We start from the raw sequence: 21,205 nt of genomic DNA, 5'->3' as shown, positions 1-21,205 counted from the left end.
CTTAATACCACTTTATAATCCCATATGCCGTAGTACTCCCTATCCTGTAAACAGACTTTGATATGTGCAATCCATGGGGTTCCCCTATAAGATTAATCCTAGTGGTGCGTCCTTAGCAATAATTCCTAGTTCTTAAAATTATCCAGGTATCCCCTGGTAAGTGCTCCTGGTTGGGAATCACTGCTTGAAGGATCACATTGTTACGAGTCCTTGTGGAAAGCCACTTGTTTTTGCAGCATTACCAGAAGTTTGGTCAATTCAGCACCGCAGACAGCTCCATATGATCCCATAATAAAAGCTGACCGATAAAAGAATCAAACCAGTGACAGCGTCTGTCTAAAAAATATCAATTCCACAGACAATTCATGCACGTACGCACCAAACTGAGAAGCTGTGCTTTCAGTACAAAATGACACTTTCAGCTTTGGCACCTACATCTGTCTCTTAGCACATACACAACTCCACTGACAGAAGCACACAGGAATATCCAAAGCCCAATCCTTTGACGCCAAAACGCACAGTAACAGTCACTTGTTTTTACAAAACACTTCAAACTACCAGTCTACTTATTAATGTTGCAATAAGGTAAAAAGGTTCTTATCAGAAAACTAACCGAGGAAACACTGTGTACGCAGAAATATTTCTAATTAGAAATGGCCTCCATCCCTCGTCTCATCCTCATAGTGGCACACTGAACAAGTTGTTCATCAAGGGGGGGGGACCTAGTTTTTAAAATGTGCCTCGAGAGACGTTGGTACTAAACCAACCCTTTCCTGTGATCCACCGTTATTTTCCCTACAAAGAAAAGTGAGCTGGGTCCCACTGAGGCCGTGTGTGGAGTAGGGTATTTTCTTTGGAACAAACAGCGCTGCCGCACATCAGCTAATAGAGCCTGGCTCCCAGAGGGGAGCTCAATATAGGACACTTTTCCTCTTCCTCCACTTGAGCTATTAATACACCCAAACAAAAGAAAAGAGGCTTAATGAGGCAGCAACGGGCAACTCATGCGAAACTAAGTTAGACAAGAGCTTTGTAGTGTTCAGCTTCAAGGATTTCAGCTTTTCATACAGGCAATGCATTCCACTTTGCCATTTCCATTGTGGCTGATGCTCTTAGGGCAAAAGTACAGTAAATGTACATCATGCTACTTTTTAAGCATTATGTCTGGACCCATTTAGCGAGGTCTCTTTGAAATGGCAAAAGCAACATAAAGCGAAAAGAGATGCATAGTTTTAAGCGTGATAATGTGCTGAGTATGAATATTTTAGACCCTATAAAGAATCTCTGAAGAAACACACTGACTGTATGCTGTTACAGACTGATCTGCGCTAGAAGCACTCAAAACATATTTCACCGGTTAGACAAAACAAACATAAACCGTGATATATTTGAAGCATTTGTTTGCATATTTGCATGAAAGGAAATGTCTCATGCAGCTTAGAGCAGCTAGCTTGAAGTTAAAGCTTTGGTTCGGATTCAGAGTGCATTAAAACGCAAGAAGATGAGGAATTGTATTTAAATGCACACTGTAATCCAACTTAGAATTTCTATCCTGATTGAGCAGGAGGAACTGGTTCTAGGCAGCTTCACATATAGTACGGAACACAAATACCCATTTACTTGCCAAACTATCATGGCTAACACCAGTATTTTAACATTGGGGAAAAACTTCAGGGATATTGAAACAAGCAAATAATCAAACTTACAATAAAAAATAAAAAAGAAGTAAAGTTTCAGATAACATCATGCAGATATCTACCTCAAAGTGAGAGCTGTCACACAGTGCAAAGATCACCATTTCAGTAACGCAGTACAACATGGTAAATAGAGCAGGGGATGGGGTCATAATAAAAGGAGTGTTTGTTTGAGGTCTGTCCTCATGGACTTTTCATAAAGGGTTGATGTTTTGCAGTAGTTTTAGGACTTTGGGCAGTGACACAAGGGGCAACTATATTGCCTTCACATATCCAAATGTCTCACCACCCTTAACTCATAGACTCAAACCTGTCCATAACCTGATTTAATTGCATTTCTTGGCACATAAACCTTTTCATTATCTTTCATCTGAAAAGGAAGCTACTTGAAGCTGCCCTTTGGCATCTTGGATTAAAAAACAAAAAAAACTCAACCTCAAATTCCCTGACGCAATCACCTCACACTAAGCTGATTGGAATTTTCCATTAAGGATATTCTGCTCAATCTAATTGGTTGTAATGATAATGGGGCAATTAAGTCCAATACCACACAAGGCAAATCCACTGCTGGGCTTATACTGACTTGAATGATCAGACTAAGAACAGCAGCGACACTCAGTCCTAAAGTGGTCATACTCCCAAATTAGAGGCAAAATAAGTCTAAATATAGCTCTTGTAAAGTCACATCCCCTCGGGTAGCTCTACTCCACATAGAACAATAAAAACTCCAGATTTGGCTGAACATACTACATCAACATTTGGTTGTTTTTTTATAAAGATGTTTACATATTTGCTTTTTTGACAACTGGACACAGCAGCAGTTCAATCCCAAAATTCACCAGCCACCATAAATAAAGTCCAAAGGACTTTGGTTAGATGCATTTGACATCCATCAACCAGTAGTTAATGGTGTTAATCTCTTCGTGCCAATAATAGTCTTATAATGTCTATATAGCTGTGACTCTAACCTACTTGAAGCATGTCTATGATGATTACAAAGAGGAAGTAACAACCATCTGACTACATGGAAACAGACTTTAGAGCTGATAGGAATAAACACACAAATACACAAAATGTCTTTTTTTTCTAAAGACTCACTATATTCACGATTTCTTTTTAGATCCATCTGAACCATAAATAAGTTAACAATATAGCTTATCATAAATAAATCTCAGTTGTAAAATTCACATATAAATACCCTGCTTCATCTTGCAGAGACTTCCCAGAAAAGGACCCACGTTACGCAGCAGCACGTTGCATTTCTGCTCTCCCTTTGACAAAAAATTACAAAGCATCCGTGGTGTAACACAACAACTTTCCCTTTAAAACCTCTGGAGGCATGGACAAGACAGGTAAATGGAGAGGACAGAGCGAGAGCTGCGATTTTTATGAAGAGAGTGAGACTACGTTTACTAGTGGGCGGCTATTTTCATAAACAGACATTTCAACCTCTCCATTTTCAAAAGTAACATGGAGCACAGCTGGCAGTTTTCAAAAAAAGTGTTCATTTACACGTACCCGTGTATATGTGCCGTCAATGCCGTCACGAGCATGCCAAACCTGTAGGTGGCAGTGTAACGAGAAGCTCAAGCACACGTTAGCCAATCAGAATCCCCAAAATAGCAACAACAACAATATCGAATCACTTCCTCTCACTCCTCTTCCTCACTTCCTAGGCTGCCTAGACCTCCGTTAGCCTCAGTTTACGTGCAACCGTGCCAACAAAGTCTTCAAAAATCTTTTTAGACAGACTAATTTTCAGAGGAAAATTCTCCGTTTGCATGTAAACGAAGGGCACAAACAAAAGAAATGTCTCCGTTCGCCAAAATAACCATGTACGCGTAAACAGGGCCTGAAGATGTCTCTCCATTGTTTGTTTGGATCTGGGGCAGTAGAGCAGCTCTTTTCATTTTGGACACTGGTGACAACTTCTACCTGGTCCAGTCCCTGATTGACACGGTCTGTCTTTGAAAGTGAGAGAGAAGAAAAGGGATAGGCTATTGCTAGTGATGATTGATTGATTGATAGATATTGAGGTGATGGTTGCTGCTCCTGCTGCATGCTTGGTTTTGGAGATATGCCGACGTCCATGCAATCAAGCCAGAGGCGGAGAGCTGCCGGGGACAGAGAGAAGAAGAAGAGAGCGGTCTCTACAATGTTCTAAGCAGTCCTGTGGGTCATGAAGCTGTCTGAATCTCCTTTTTTCTTCTGGCTGTCTCACTGTTCTTCTGAGAAGTGAAAGGCTGGATGCGTTGGTTGGTGCTCAGAGTCTGTTCCCAGGGCTGCCGGTGTGTTGACGGGCGTGACAAGAGGCGTGCTGTTGGAGGTCTGCAGCTTGGTGTTGCCCTCTGGAAAAGTCTTCTCCTGAGATTGGGAGGAGGAGGACGAGGAATGAGTGCTCTCACCGGAACTGCTGCGGGTCTCTGTGCTGGTACTTGTCTTTTTCATCTTCCTCCTCTTGGCTAGTGGCGCTTTGTCCACTGTCTGCAGTCGGAAACCTTCCCGCTTACATTTGTTAAATGCCTGGGACAAAAAAGGGGATTGGTAAGTTGTTTTCTCTGAATAATTTTTGCACCAATCCTACTCGTTGGGTCTCCCTGTGCTGATTCTGGTTCCTCAACTGCTGATATTAAGTACTTATCCTTTTACAGGTACTTAAATAGAGTCAGGATCAGCACTGATGCCAATTCAGCGTATCTAACAGGTTTTGGACTAGTTGCAACAATATTGCTTTATCAAATGTGTGTTTGCCAATGTAATACATTTTTCATGCATAAAATACAGATCTACACCTGTTTAGAATAGGGCTGAAACTAAAGATTAGTTTCATTATTGATTTATCTGCTAATATTTTCTCTATTAAACCATTTTATCTGACTTTCACAGTAAATTGTGATCTTGTTTTACTTTGTAGAATTAACCTAATAGTACAATTAAAATAATGTTAATCTCCATCTTCAGGTCAACTGGTAAGTGTTCTTGTGAAGCAGCAGCAGCATGGAAGCAATTGTTCAATACAACCCACATTTTATAACCGGAAGCCCAGAGTTCCTGTCCTGGCCTACATCTAAAATTAGCATGCACTGCTGGTCATTTCTTACGTGAAAGGTAGCTTTGACGTAAGTGTGGACGGAGGCAGTAGAGGAGCCAAGAATGTCCGGGGTCATGAGTGGGTTTGAGGACAGCTGGCTGTCGTCCTGGAGCCAGGCATTGTAACGTAGGCCGCACATCTTAATCCTCTTGTTTGGGTCCACGGTCAGCAGCTCTGCAGGAACAACACACAGATTTACCATTAGTGCTCTAAATACACAAGTAAGGAGGTGAGCTACTAAGAGGAAGGGATTTCCTTTCAGGTAGCTGAGTCACTGTGAGCTACTTTGTGGGTTTAAAATTCAATAGTGATTAAATTAAAAAAATGGGTAGTCCTGCTAAAACCATTCTAAAACATCCAATATTTTCATCACTTCCAAACTACGTAATGTTTTTGCTGTAAGGATTCTTTCACATTAGTTCACATCTAAAATTGGAGTAAAAGAGGCCTGTATTTTCAATTATGATTAGTTGAATAACCACACAAGTTCCATTTTTAATCTTACTCTTTGTGTGTGTGAGATCACAACTGTATTTTGTATGGTTGTATAATTTACATAAGATAGAGCGCATGGGACGTTCTTGTGGTCTTACAGGTTTCTAGCAAATTTACTTTAAAAGCCAACTATAGGGAAACAGTCTCTAAAATCTTTAAAAGCATTTTGTCACTAATACACTAAAGATGTGTTGTGAAATCCACAGGCAGTACATCCGAGCTTTCACTTTATGAGAATAAACTTCTAGCATACAGTAGTAGTTCACACAAATCATTAGATTTAAGAACAAGCGACCAGTTCCATCCTGACCTTGTATCAGGTCCTTGCCTGCTGAGACACATTTCTCCAAGCCTCGCCTTCAAAAGAGAAGTCCCCCTGTTTGATTTTCTTCATAATTTCCTCAGCACTGGTATGAGTCAGGCTCTTCTCCTGACACTGAAAAGGCACCTGGCCAGACAGCATGGTGTACTGCAAACAGAGCAAATCCACAAAATATGCAGTCAAAAACACTGTGAATGCAGTTTCCAGGTTTAAATATCTGAAATGTCAATGAAGTCCTGTGTGGCAAAGGAAATGCTATATGCTTGTTTTTTTATATTAATCGTGTTGAGCCGACAAAATGACTGGGCATTAATGTTAGAACAAATCTGCTGTTGAAATAACAACTTTAAAAGCACTCTTGACTGATCATGACTGTCCACATTACTCCATTGTTATGCTGCATGTTTTTGACCGTGGTTGAACCAGCACTAAACAGAAGAGTCTGTGCTTATCTGAACGTACAGGATACTCTCACCTTGGCCTGCTTACATCTGCCCACAGATTTCTCATTAAAATGACAGTAGTTGGGAACAGTCCTTTCGGCAGTGAAGGATCTGTCCTGATCTTCCCTTCGTTCTCCCTCCCTCTCTGTGTCTGCTCACTTCGCTTCCAGGGCATTGTGCACACAACTTGTCAGTAGCAATTTCATCAAAGCTCCATGAGGCACACTACTCCCATATCCCCCCAGGGGGCATTGGTGTGAAACAACACTTGAAGAGAGCCCAGACTCTGTATGGATGACTGGTCAGGTCTAGAAACCCTCTCCCATGTGCCCTCTCCTTCTCTACCACTCCTTTTCATTTCTCTCCTCTACAAAAAAAAGGTTGACATTTCTGCCACTGAGAAGCAATGTCTCGTTTAAGCGCAGCATTAACCAGCTCTGAGAGCTTGGCTGGTTGCTCTCCATTCCGTGGTGAACATTAAACTGTGTCAGCTCACCACAGGATGCTGACGGTTGTAGCGCTGAACAAGAGGTAGAGATGAATATCATGCAAATAAGATTAAACAGAACATGCATGCACACACATGTGCACGTTCATACACACAAACACCAACCCTCTATATACATACACATACATATATATACACACATATATATATACACACATATATACACATATATATATACACATATACACACACACACACACACACACACACACACACACACACACACACACACACACACACACACACACACACACACACACACACACACACACACACACACACACACACACACACACACACACACACACACACACGCTGAAAGCTTGATTTTGATGTGGGGTACAAGTATCTTAAGTAATGTTTAACTTGATCATATTAAATATTAAATAATATAAATTCTAAAATATGAATACAATTCTCTCTGCATACAGTTTCTGCAGAAACGTTTGTCAAGCAAATCAACATCAGTGACCATTAACCATCATTTTGATTAATGCTGCTACTAATGAATATTGTCTTTTATTGATTAAGGTATTTCTTCCATTAATTGAGTAATCATTACATCAGTGTAAAGAATAAGGCCCATCACAAATTAGCAGATCCCAAAGGAATCCTCTAAAATTGTTTCACGTCAAAAAATCATAACATTAATTTAAAATTTAAGTAAAAAAATTTCAAATTTAAAAAGTAAAACCACAATTGTTTGGCATTTTCCTTGAAAAAAATGAAATTTAATCATTTAAATAAAAATTGTCAGACATATTTTAACTAAAAAACTGAGCATTTTTCCGCGCAAGTTGTTTTGTTTTTTTTAGTTTAATGTTTAAAATTTTCTGTTCAAATTGCTATAAAAAAAAAATACTGCTGAGTGGATATAAGTTTCTTTCCCATCAGGGAAATGTGGAGTTGAATAATAAATGATTCTCCATCAGTTTAAATTTGGTTTTAACCTGAGCATGGTTCTGTCGTCCCCCCCACTCACCGAATAACCCCCGATCACACACAGGATATCGTAGCCTCTACTGGTTCTTTGGGGTGCGATGCAGGGGAAGCGGGGGTCTCAGGAGTGATGTCGGGGGTTTGAGGCGAGCAAAGCCCAAAGTCTTTTTTTTATCTCAGGTTTTCCTCTGTCTTGAAAACGGTTTACGAAGCAATTGGGGGACACGGAGGCAATCATTTTTTTTTGCTCAGCAAACTGTTTCACTTAAGAGCTTTAAAAATTTGGGCATCAAGACTGTCTGACCAGGGACTTTTAAACCCCTGTTTGGGGAACAATTTACTCTTGTTTGGAAAATTTCAGAGTCAAATCAATGCGTCAGATCTACAGAACCGTAATTCTGTTTTAAAGCGTTTGATCCCCCGGGGCTTATCTTACAAAGACACAAACCATGCTCAGACAGAAGAACTTGAGTGCAGTTTTGTGAATGTTTACCCCCGGGTTTTGGTCCTATGCACCACCCAGTCGTGCAGGATGACGGCCGACCATTTTCCCATGAGGGGTTTCCTCTTTTCGTGAAATTTTGTTTTTGGGACCTCTCCAGTACTCCCCTCCCCCAAGCGCCCCAAAAACAGGTACGGTGGAGCTACAGAAAAAACATGCACGAATATGTTTACCTTTCCCAAACCTTTTTTACACCCATTAAAACCTTTTTTCTTTGCGCTCTGGAATAGCAAGGGGTGAAAAGTGTGCGTTTTGGAAGTATTTTTAATTTCCCTTCAAGTCAAATGCTTTTTACCCAGCGAATTTTTACGGTGAAATTGTGGAAAAAATTTTCTTTGCATAAAAATATAGCAACAACAAAAAAACCCACCTTGACCCAGATTTGAGATCAAACCTAATGGTATTGAGTAAAGGAAAGGGCCCAAAAAAAAATGGGAATATGTGTTGGGCACGGGGGTAGAGTTTTCTTAGTGCGGGGTGGGGAAACAAAGGCGGACTGGGTTTGAGGCGAGCCCAGGGCAGCGTGCTTTGATCGGCACAGGCCTTGAGGACGTAAAAACCCCTACTGACTCATCAGGATAAAGTGGTGCTTTGGGCTTAGGGCCGGGACTAATGAACCTGTCCAGCCACAAGACCCCCTCAAATAACGAGGTAGCTACAGTTGGGAACCCCTGCCCCTTGTTGTTTTGAGGTGGTAAATTTTTACACAATAAATCTGGGTTTGGTTTATTATACTATAAAAATGGATGCTTTAACAGCTGCAGTTTAAAAATACATTTGGTGTGAAATATTGTGCGCATGGGGGGAAATGTTATAGGAAAATCAAAAGCAAAAGAAAACCTTGGGGCCCCCCGGGCACCCCCTTTAAATTTGCCTTGCCCCAGTCCAGGTTAAAAAGGCTCAGTCCCCACAGTCAACAGAACCTGAAAAAACGAATTTATGGTTCAAATTTTCCCAAAACGCGAAAAACCTTACCGGTGGGTAATTTTCATGAAACTTGACAAGTTGGGGTGGCCATCGCAAGTTCGGGGCGCTATTCCCCGCTGGTCGTGCCTCCATCCTACATCAAACACAAGCAGGTACCCATATAACTGTCACAAAATACAACATAAATACACACACATACACAGTAGAGTGAGGAAGTGACATTTTAGAGGGCAGTTTTGTATCCTTTAACAGTTTTTCAATTGACATTTTGGTCTAATCTGGGCAATTTTTGTTGAAAAATGCATTAATATGGTAACTTTACATTACATTTTAGCAAATAATCAAGTCAGTATAATATATCAAGAGAAGACAAGGCAGGGTAGAAAAGAAGACAGAATATAACCCACTACCTTTCTACTTTTTATATGACATTTGTACAATATAACCTTTTGACCGTGGGTTGTGTTGGGTTGACATTTTCTTCTGCTTAATTATTTCACACAACTAACCTATTGTAAGGTACATGGAGCTCATAAGGTTTGGCTCTCAAATTCTCACATATGTAATTTAAGAGTTATTTTATTATTATTATTAAGTGTAGTTAGCTCAACTGATTTTCTTTACCCTGACACAGAAAAATTCCAACTAACTCACAGTTAGAAGAAGAAACAAATGTTTGTGTCATGCGGATTGCCCAGTGAGGCTCATTATTATTAGAGCCATAATTTTTGGTGCCACACTGTCAGTGAAGCGTAGAAGTGCAGTGTAGGACTGCAGTCAACACACATGTTCAAAGCTCGTTTTGTAGCAGTTGCCAGCAAAAACAAGTGTTTGTAAGCAGATATATATTTACATTTAGTTAACCCACGTCACGCAACCTTTAACAAAGTAATAGGGCAAATAAAATTATAGAGCAAATTATGACATTATTTTGCATTCATCTGTTTAAGATAACATACTAAGTCTGCCAGGGAAAGGAAGGAGGATGATCGATTGATTTATCCAGGGAAACTATAAACATCACACAGCCAAAAGCATCTGGGTTGACAAACACATCTGAGCAAGCAGGATGTGAGTTTGTACCTTTTGCTGACAATCTTGACTGCGTATTTCTGTCCGGTCTTCTTGTGTGTGCACCGTCTGCAGATGGAAAAGCTACCCTCCCCTAAAGCACTGTCCTTCAGGTCCATCTCATAACTCATGTAGAATGGTGAGTCCTGCGGGGGGGGGGGGGGGGGGGGGGGGGGGGGGGCAGTGGACCAAACAAGTAGTTTGGTCAAATATAAATGTTTATAGAGAGGCATCAGAAAAGGGAAAAGGGTCTACTAATGTAGTAAATTAAAGAAGTAACTCAATGTTGTTAGGTCTTCAATACAAATAGGGGTAAACTGTATTGAATATTTTTTTATATTTAAATACATTACACTAAGTACTTTAGTGTTCGTTGATTACAATAAATAAAGGTTTCATACACTCCTGCTTTCCTGGTGCTAATGTACAAATCAAATTAATTTGCTATTTATTTGAATATGATCACAGCTCTATGCTTGCTATTCTTTTCTATAGAGCATGCTGTCACTACTTATACGGTTCTTACAGTAAACAGATCATGTGGTTGGTGCACTTTTCTTTACATGTACAGTACATTTATTCTCCACAAAAAGACAAAGTTTATGTATAGGTGAGGAATACATGTCTTTTTTCATGTCTTCTGAAATGTAAGTCTGATCTAGAAGTCTTATGTACAGCATTTATATTAAATATACAACCTTTTTTAATAACCACAGCCTGAAACCTGAAGTGTCTTAACCTTTCCATCTTTCCATTTCTTGTTTCAAACATTGCTTCTATGTGATTATACAATTCAAACTTGTTGTTTTGTGATCATTAAACATTTATTACCACACAGAGTGAGTGCAACAGTCCATGAAAACCATTTTAGTATGAACCTAGCAAACCTCTCTTGTTATGCAATGTTGTCAAAATTAATTTGCATGCAAAAAAGAAAAGAACGCGGAAGAGGCAAAAAAGAAAATCTAGATTTGTATTAAGATACTGAAGAACACTGATAGACATAACGAGAAAATGGATTAAAAACCTGTAGAGCACAATGAGCTGAGGCAATTGTGAGTACATTTGGAGCATATTATTGTCTGACTGCTCGGCTGAAACTTTCCCTTTCAAATGTGTGTAAGCACTAAAAAGGGTAGAATGCTATGACCAAGCATAATTGCAAGCCAAAATACTCTAATATTCCAGCACTTTGTTGATTAATTAAACATTGCTGAAAGGTTTTTGGTCTAGACTAAAAAGCATTAAAATGATTATTTTCAATCCATACCACCAATGTAAAAAAAATCTGACAATAAATCTTGGAAACAACTAAGTTTGCAGCAGGTACCCAGGGTGTTGATGAGAAAGCTTAAAACCCAATGATCCAATAAAAGGCAATGCACCGCTCCATTCTCAAAAAGCACTACGTTATACAGATACACAAGTGCATTCATGAACAAACATTATTAAATAAACAGGCCCATGTCTGAAAACTGAATTGTGGGTAAAGTGAGTAAAACAAGTACAGTAAGAAACAAAAGGTTCTTGTGGAATGGAGGATGGGACAGCAGCCATTAGCTTAAGTGTGTTTATGTAAGAGGATCCAAGTCCATTCATCTTACCTTGATCATGGCGCTGCGGGCCACCGCGGCGGAGCCCGGCCTCTCAGAGCCACCACACAGCTGGACAGAGTCGTCCATCACCACATTCCTCTTGAACAGGATGGAGGGGGCCATGAAAGAGTAGCCCTGCAAACAGAAACACATAAACTCTAGGTATTTACATTTTAAAGTGAGTGTTGGATGATAAGGACAGAGGGAAAGAAAAACCATTGCAGTTTACAGCCGAAGAAATAGCATGGACTATCTATCCTCCTGAACATACTTTATTATTTCTTTCTATTTTTTGTACATCAAGCAAGCCTGTCAGCTCCACAATACACCCAATTCTGTTAATTTGTGAGTGACAGTAGCTGTCCAGCTGTTCTTATTGTTAGACCTGTCACTGTGGAGCGCTGCCTGCTGAATTCCAGCTGTGGGGAGCCCAAAGCTCTGAGCTGGCATTAATCTCTCTCTCCCTTTTATACACACACACACACACACACACACACACACACACACACACACACACACACACACACACACACACACACACACACACACACACACACACACCACACACACACCACACACACACACACACACACACACACACACACACACACACACACACACACACACACCACACACACACACACACACACACACACACACACACACACACACACCACACACACACACACACACACACACACACACCACACACACACACACACACACACAGCTGTGTGGTATGTAGTGACAGCCATGGATGGATGGACGGAAGGATGGGTGGTGAATGAATGAGATGCCCTAAATTGCCGGGCTTGAATATTTGATTGCTCTGCTGTGAAATTACATTTTGGCGCTCTTAATGCAATTTTAATTTTGTTCTGTGAGGCACTGTGGGGGAGCAAGTGCACGGTTTAAAATTGGGATTGCTGTCGTTATCTCAGAGATTGCTAGGCTTGCAAATTATAAAGACCACAAAATTTCAGACTATGTGAAAGGCAGCTGAGAGCGAAAAAAGCCAAGATGAAGTTGGCAATCAAAGACAGAAGGCGTAACCGAGACAGACGTGGTGATGCTCTCAAAGTGTAACCTTTTATTCCATGAGAGAAGCCCGTTAATGGATCTATTGATCTACCGAGCTCAAGGATCCAGAAGGCAATCAGAGTTGAAATTTCATGCAATACATCAGACAGCCATCAGCTGGCACAGAGTTGTGGGCCATATTATGGTTCAAAGCTAGATCAAAAATAGTCATTCACATCTGTTACTTCAATAAGGGATGCATATGGCAGCAATTACTTCAATAAAAGACTCTTTAGTCAATTTGAATACCAGTGCACACAGACAGACTCATGTTGACTTACAGCAACCTTTTGAGGACATTCAAAACTTCACTTGATTACTTCAATTGCTGTGGAGTATGACAAATATAGTCACAGACAAAAAATGGATAATGTATAATGCAATTTTTTATCCATGTCAACATTTCAAACTGCCTGCAACCAAAGCCCAGACAAACATCAGCACAAAGCAAATGCAAAACTAAATGTTGTCCTGTGCAATGACCTGCAAGAAGCACAATGACTGTTGCTGTATGTAAACAACAAAACAATGAGTCACAAAATAATAAATAGTCAGGTAGTCTAGGATTCCTTAACAGTCTCCCACCTGGAAGATGCGGTCACAGTTCTGAGGCAGAGCCGCAGGAGAGTAGGTGGGGTCCATCTCTGTGAACTCGTCTGCGAAGTTGCTGACATCTAGCTCATCCCGAATCACCGGCTTGAACGGGGCAGGCACCTTCTTAGCTGCCAAGTCCTCCCAGTTTATTTTCTAACATTAGTTTAGAAAAAATAAAAACATTATGGTTCATCCCCACACTTATTGTCATAGCTTATACAAACACTCAGTTTTCCCTAATGCTGCTCACTTAAAGCAGCCCCATTATGTGGAGTAACAGCCCACCCTAACATTTAGTTTTTATAACTATTGTGAAATATTCAAGACAAGTAATGCCATCCACCTGGTAAAACGGGTGTTTTTTCACATTCTCTGCTCCATTAGGACCTGAGCCCAATCTTTTCTTTGGATCTTTGATGAGGAGTCGCTGGATGAGGTCTTTGGCCAAAGGTCCCATATCTTTGGGGAAAGGAGGATCCTTTTTTGAAATCCTCCTGTGATGTGCGAGACAGATATGGTTTGTGTTGTAGAGTGATTATCACTTAAGGCTGGCTAAAATCTGTGGTGATCTAATAATCAGGGAGAATCCATACTTGGCAATGTCTGTGTGCGAGTTCTCATCTCCATCAACGGTGAAGGGCGATCCGCCAGTCAAAAGCTCGTACATCAACACGCCGAGGCTCCACCAGTCCACCGCCTGGAATGCATGAAAGCAACCACCCGTGACTTTGGCTTAACAGCCTAAAAGAAAAATCTCAATGGCTAGTACACATATTCAGAAATATAGAGAGGAGAGTCTGGGCTGCTTGATTTGATGATTTACCTTGTCATGTCCAGACTCTCCACCTTCCACAATTTCTGGAGCCATGTATTCAATGGTGCCACAGACAGAAAACGCCCTTTCCACCTGTTTTAACAAATGCACAAATCAATAGACACATTTTAGATTCCAAATCTTAAAACAAAAAAACAAAGAATCTTAGCCTTGTCTGTGCCTGCAAGTGGGCAGGATTGTGAGAGAAAGGTTTAAGATTAAAACCTTAAAACCTTAAAAGACAAATTAACGTTGACAATGTTTTATGAGGAAGGACATGGATTCACCATGATTATTATACCTTAAGGATACAAACAATGTTTTTTTGAGATACGCTGAAAATAAACTCAACATTCATTAGGTTAACAGTTGAGAATTCAGTGAATCTCCTTCATCAGGAGTGAGGGGGTCATCAGTTGAAGGATTTAGAGGTTTTAAAACATACTGAGACATACTGTACCTGATCAAATTCTTTACTGAGACCAAAGTCTGTGAGAACTATATGCCCACTCGAATCCAGCAGAATATTCTCAAGTTTCAGGTCCCGATAGACAATCCCAAGCTGCAACAAGAAAATGACAGAGGGGCAGGTAAAAGCATGTAAAAGCATGTAAACATCAATAGCTAACTTCTGAACAGACCAGAGGTCTTGGTTGTGATGAATCTCAGGGTTACCTTATGTAGATGTTCTAGTGCCAACACAATCTCTCCACTGTACAAGGAGACTTCTTGTTCCTTAAATCGCACCCTCTGCACCAAATGTGTGAAGAGCTCCCCACCATTTACATAATCTATAATTAAAAGATATCATGCATGTCATGTTTTATCCAAAATAATATAAGTAGGTTTGTTTTTCTACAGGGAGGGACAAATACTTTTTTTTTCTTTTTAATTTCTGTTTATACTTATTCATTCAACTGGTGCATTTCTTTCACTGGGTTAAAGAAAATCATTAACCTTTTGTTTTTCTTGTATAAACATAACAGAGAAGGCATTTTGCAATACAATATCCTAACCGAGAATCAGGTGCAGCTTGGTATCCGTCTGGAAGGCATAGTGAAGTGTGACGAGGAACGGAGACTGGCGGATGTGCTCCAGCACTTGACGCTCTGACCGCGTGTGTTCGGCAGTCTTTGCCTTTTGTACAATCGTGGCCTTCTTCAAAACCTTCATGGCATACAGCTTTCCTGCATCATGACCACTCACTTTCCTTACCAGGAACACCTTGCCATAAGCTGGTGGTTATTATAAATAAAGACAGGGGGGAAAGTTTAGAGCAGAGCAAAGGCTTTATCATTCCAAAAACACACAATATCGGATTCCAGACTGGCATGCAAACTGCCATCTAAACATCCCAATCAGTTCAACACAGGGAGAGACTAGTTTAAAGGTTCACTCACCTCCTGTGCCCAGCACCTTTAATAGCTCAAAGTTTTCAATGCCCACTCTCTCCACATGGCCCGTCAGGTTGGCTGAAGTCAGAGCAGAAATGAAATATATTACAAGAGAATTAGATAAGCAACTCAAATCATCTAACAAAAAATTGTCTTGAATGTAGGGTTGCATGATATTGACAAAATGTAATATTGCAATATTGATTATATATTATTTTTTAAACATGGTAAAATTACAAAGGTTATGGGAAAACGCAATCAAATTGATTCATAACAAATTAAACAAGTTTTCTTACAACACAAGGTTCATTTCAGCTGACATACAGTATGTCATATTGAACTGGTCCAACATGAATGAATGACTGAATGAATGAATGAATGAATGAATGAATGAATGAATGAATGAATGAATGAATGAATAAGGAGGTCTACAGAACAGGACATGTTTTACTGGTTGGACAGTATGAAATAAATAAAGAGAGCAGGACACTACTTTTCTGTTGCTTCTGTGATTTTTTTCCGTTTTGTGGTCTCTATTTCTTCACTTACACTGTCCCTCTGTTGAAATATGCACACACGTGGTACGCTACATAGGGCGCTGATGTGTACTAACATGTGCAAGTGGCACGGTAACCGGCCAATGAAATGATGATCATTACAGCGTTTCAAGCGGGCTCTAAATCCAACACAACGAAGCCACACAGCCACAGACGCAGCGCTCCACAAAACAAACAAAATATTGCATACTTATCTGGACACTTTGAATATAATATCGCGCAACGTGATATCGCAAACGATATTGAGTCGATATATCATGCACCCCTACTTTAATGATGAAATACTAAGGAAAAGAAAATAACCAACATCATGTGATCAGTAGAGTAGATGTACTCCAGGTAGGTGTGTCATGATTTCAGAGGCACATGACTGCACCCTTAGTTTAACGAGATATACCTGAAGGCACCATGCAGTTGCAAAGCCCACATGCTTAACATTCAATGTTTGTTTACATAACTCACTCTTAAGGAAGGCAACATGTTGTCACACCGGTGACATCAGGAAAGTAGGATAATTTCCAGTTCTGTTGTTTCTCCGCCATCTACAACTCCAGCAGTGAAAATGGTGTCTGGGATAGTCAAGATGCCAGCTACTGGCAAGCTAACGTTACCCTGTGTCTTCAGCTACATGCTACCAGTCAGTAAATTACGCTGAGTCCGATGTTGTGTACAAGTAGGCAGGTTTGAAGAGAGAAAGAAATACTGGCAATATCGCCAATCCTGCTTCTGATTTTGAAATCAAAAGCTCATTTCGATAAATTTGTCAATCGTGACACCCCAATTCCAAGGGTCATTCACTTTCAGAAGATTATGTGTGAGAGTATATTGTGTACTCTGTATTCTGAACAAAAAAATTACCATTATATAATACATACATATATATAATACCATTTTTTGCTTCCCAATACCGATTCTGATACCTGAACTTGCGCATTGTCCGATACTGAGTACTGATCCGATACCAGTGTGTCATATATTTTATTATATTTTAACAGCTGTCTACTACTATCTCTGTATGGCTTTGATATGATTTCTGTTTTTGTTGTCGGTCTGGCTCAGGTAGCTCTTAACTCTTTGTGAAACGTGAACAAACACAAACAATGAACGCCACAAAGCTTTCTTTTTTTATCTAGTTTGACTGTCAGTTATAACAGAAAAGAACATAAATAAACTACTTTAACATAGATTGTCTTTAGGGCTTTTTTACGTGGTATTGGATTGGTGCATAAACTCCAGTACTTCCCGATACCGATACCAGCGTTTTAGGCAGTATCTGAGGTGATACCAATACTGGTATTGGTAACCAAACATCTCTACTTTAGACCACCTTTAATCCAAGTCCTTCTCTACAGTATAGCTCTTTCTGCTCCTAATGATAAAAAAGTGAAAAGATGCTTAGTTACCAAAGAAAGAGATGACGTTTCGGCAATAAAATGAACAGCCTCTGGCCAAAAATCTGTCAGACATTCTCGTTGAATAATATTGAATACTGTTGATACAGCCATTATACATTTCAAACAAATCAGCTGTTTTGATGTTGCCAAAAGCCGGAACACAAGAGGCCCGTTTACATTACTGTGCAGTCCTGTATACTTTTTGTTTTGTAACTCTTGCCCATGTTATAAATAATGTTGTCTTGCATTTCATTTTAATACAAAGAGACTCTTAGCCATGATGCTTTGAGGCAAATGAAGTCAAACTCTGCAAAGCTAAAATATTGCAGAAGTGGACTTTAATTTGGAGGATCAGCGATTTAAATCCCTGGACAAATTAGTAACGCCTGGGTGATGGTTAAATGAATGCATTGCATAGCTAACAGCAGCAGACTGGGCTTGTTGCACAGGTGAATGTTTAATTGTAAAAAAAAGTGCAACAGTGCATATTGCAGACAGAAAACATGCATATCATCCGCAGCACACAGGCTACATTAACAAGCAAAAGGTCACAATCATTCATCAGGGATCTTCAGTGAATTCAGCACACACCGTCAGTGACTCCTTGTGTCTTTGTAAATCCTGGTCTCCCTGTACAGCTGACTGAGCATAGCATGCTCTTAGACACGCATGTCCATTGTAGTGAACACGTTCCTTCTGTCTGACACTCTGAAAACAGGCTACTGAGCAATTAAAGCGGCTGATTTAAGCTTTTCCGCTGCTTTCTTCCGATTCGCACGAGAAGATATGCTGCAACTATTACACACTTCACGTGCACACGGTATCATTTCAACACTGTCCTTCAAATCTGAGGTCAGGGATTCCGGTTGCATAACACCCTTGCCAAACTCATCTGCCAAGGCCAAGTTTGATTTGAGTGGTAGACAAGAGGAAACTTTAGTCTAGAGAAATGCCAATGTTCCTCAGAATAAAAAGCTTACCTTAATAGTGTATTTTGGGTGGTTTCCTGAGTGATAAGACTTAAAAACCCAACCACTAACTGAAACTAGATTTTAACACACCGTTCATTTGGAAAATTAGATACTCTGTCTTTTTATTGTGCAATGAATTGACACAACTATGGCTAAGATTATTAAACTATAGCAATTTTGTCACCTGTAGCACATTTTTACTATTTTCCACAAAACTTCTTGATATATAGCGGGAAGACTGACACATGAAAGGGCTTAGTAATATAGGTATGTACAGTATATCCGTTACTTTTGCTATGTTGTCTCCACTAGGTCAAATGCTACAGCAGGGGTTCAAAGCAGGGTTAAAGTGGGCAAAAATGTGTGAAATTGTATTCATTGAGAAAAAAAAAAAAAACGAGACTGACTGCATATTTAGGGTAGGGCAGTACCTGAGTGTGCAGCATAGTCAAGTTGTAGCCTGAACAGCAGCACTGTGTCATTAAAAACCAGTTGCAGCTTAAGCAGGTGTGCAACTTCTTTTAGCAGCTCTCTACATTCAATCAGTAGCTAGACATGCACTCTACTCAAAACAACCTCCGTTACCTAAGTCTCAATCTGTAATAATAATTCATTACTCAATAACTGTATTCTTTGTTGATTTGGAGAGTTTTGAGATGCTATTTGTACATGTCACCACTACTTCACTTTGTACTATCATTCAGTAACACTGTCCCAACAAAAAAGACAAGCCAGCAGGATTCAGCACCACCGTCACAGTTTTATCTTGAGGATGATGTTGAACAGTGTAAAGTTAATAAGGGACGAAGACTGTCAACCCCTATTACACGAACAAACAGTCCCTAATGTGAATGTGCAAAATGAAACCAAGCTATTCACTCTTGAGACGACAACACTGCAGCTGTGTCTGCGCTTCGTTGGCTAAGGAGAAGTTAGCTGTGAGTGCTAACAGACCAGGCAATGACTGGAAAACCAACACATATCAAATAGTGATTCACGTTAAGTTAAGGCGGTGGCAGTGGCATAAACTTGCTAAAAATCTCTGTCGATAGTCTGATTTAGCCTCGCTACGTTAACTACTGGCTAAGCTATGGTATTGTCTGGTTTGACCACCGTTATTACAGTAGTTAGCTAGCTAACGTTAGTTAAATGGTTAGGTAACGTAAGTTTGCGTGAGACAGCAGCACGAGAAATAAGGACAGTCAGCTAACGTTAGCCTTCCTCTGCCGTTTTTTGACATGAGTAGCTAACGTTAACGGTAGCGCTCACTACATGCCCATTGAAAGTGACAGTTGGCTCTTCCAAGCTAGCTAGCCCTCGGGTATCGTTGCGTGTCTCCTAAAGATACATGTTAAATAAGATAGACTGCTTTAAAAGTGTATACCAGTTTGCAGCTAACTTACCATTTTTCAGCTCATGTTTCACGGTAAAGTGGTCACCTTCTCTGGAAGACCCCTCCATCGGGGATGGCATCGTAATTTCGTCTTCCAATTATGTTAAAAGATGCTTTTCAGACAAGGTTACGTTCACCTCGCCAGATAATTTGCAATATTAACATGCAGAAAAAATATTATTAGGCAAGATTGTTTAACACTTAATTACGCGCCAAACTTAACATATATATGGACAGAATGTTACTACCAAACGTAACAACAAGCAAGCCTAAAGGAAACCCTTGCTTCTTCCAGTACACCACACTACCACTACCTTCGCAACCAGACAGTCCCTCTTCACTGATTGGGGTTGCTATGTGAAAATCTGACCTCTGATTGGATCTTTTCTTGTTAGTGATTTATGATCCCGCCTTCCTCAAAAGTCTAGCACTGCATTCTGTTTGTCCCTTATACATGCACAGACAGTTGTATACACGCCATGTCAAAGGTCAGATGTAAAAAAAAAAAACAAATTTGACGTGGAATCAATTGCGCATTTAAAGGATATTTCCAATTTGGGAATAGTCAGTGTAGTAGACATACTAGTTCATTTTACTTAAGTACAAGTGGCAAGACAATAGTATAAAAAATAGTACTCAAGAGTCAAGTAAATATACAGTACATATACAGGCATAGCATCAGCATGTAAACCTACTTAAAGTACTAAAAATCAACCGTTTCAGAATAATATATAGGCTATTATAACAACGTTACTGGGTTATACTTATTAAGGAATTAACGTGTACTTGTTTCAGCTGGTAAAGGTCATAATTTATTGGTTGATTTTTATATTCTGTATGTATTATTAATTTAAATCTGCAAAGTGACTTACTAAAGGTATCAAATAAATGTAGTGGAGTAAAAGGTACAATAATTGCTTTCAAAATGTCGTGGATTTATAGTATAATCCTTAAATACATATATTTAGTTATATTTCACTATCGGGAATATTATTGTAAGTATTTTTTTTCATTTGGAGGGTTTTTATTTATTCTGGAAAATAAGATGAACAGATGTAATACTAGCACAGTAGTGGAGAGTTACTAAGTACTTCACTAAAATACTGTATTAATATATACATATATCAGTACTACTACCACCACCATGTTAGCACTATTGTTGTTGTACATGTACATGTTAGTACCAGTAGCACTAATCAGTTGAGGGGACAGCTGGACCATTGACCTGGGGACACGCATGTCTATAATAAAATGTAATTTAAAATTTTCACACAAGCAATTTACAACATCTTGTTTTGTTAAATGTGAAAGGTTGATAGTGGTATGACACAGTAAATTATTGTGCAAGACACAACATAGGCCATGGGGGAAATGATCAGTTCCTGTTAGTTGAGGTAAAAACTTCTGAGGCAGCAGATATT

The 21,205-nt window shown here is 39.7% G+C and overlaps 1 protein-coding gene across 1 annotated transcript; it reads right to left on the bottom strand.

Moving 5' to 3' along the window:
- Positions 1–3,547: 3,547 nt before the first annotated feature.
- On the bottom strand, positions 3,548–20,103 carry rps6ka5 (ribosomal protein S6 kinase, polypeptide 5). Its single transcript, XM_032501121.1, is given in 16 exon segments — positions 3,548–4,217; positions 4,796–4,959; positions 5,591–5,608; positions 5,611–5,819; positions 8,965–9,054; positions 10,005–10,138; positions 11,597–11,722; positions 13,253–13,414; positions 13,605–13,755; positions 13,855–13,958; positions 14,085–14,168; positions 14,536–14,637; positions 14,751–14,866; positions 15,092–15,310; positions 15,476–15,547; positions 19,795–20,103. Coding segments are annotated over 16 exon segments (2,127 nt in total). The 5' UTR covers positions 19,865–20,103; the 3' UTR covers positions 3,548–3,911.
- Between the last annotated feature and the right edge of the window lie 1,102 nt (positions 20,104–21,205).

The sequence above is a fragment of the Etheostoma spectabile genome, chromosome 20 (genome assembly GCF_008692095.1).
Source record: "Etheostoma spectabile isolate EspeVRDwgs_2016 chromosome 20, UIUC_Espe_1.0, whole genome shotgun sequence".
Taxonomy (NCBI): domain Eukaryota; kingdom Metazoa; phylum Chordata; class Actinopteri; order Perciformes; family Percidae; genus Etheostoma; species Etheostoma spectabile.
Note: the sequence above shows the minus strand (reverse complement) of the source record. Positions and strands in the feature narration are given on the sequence as shown.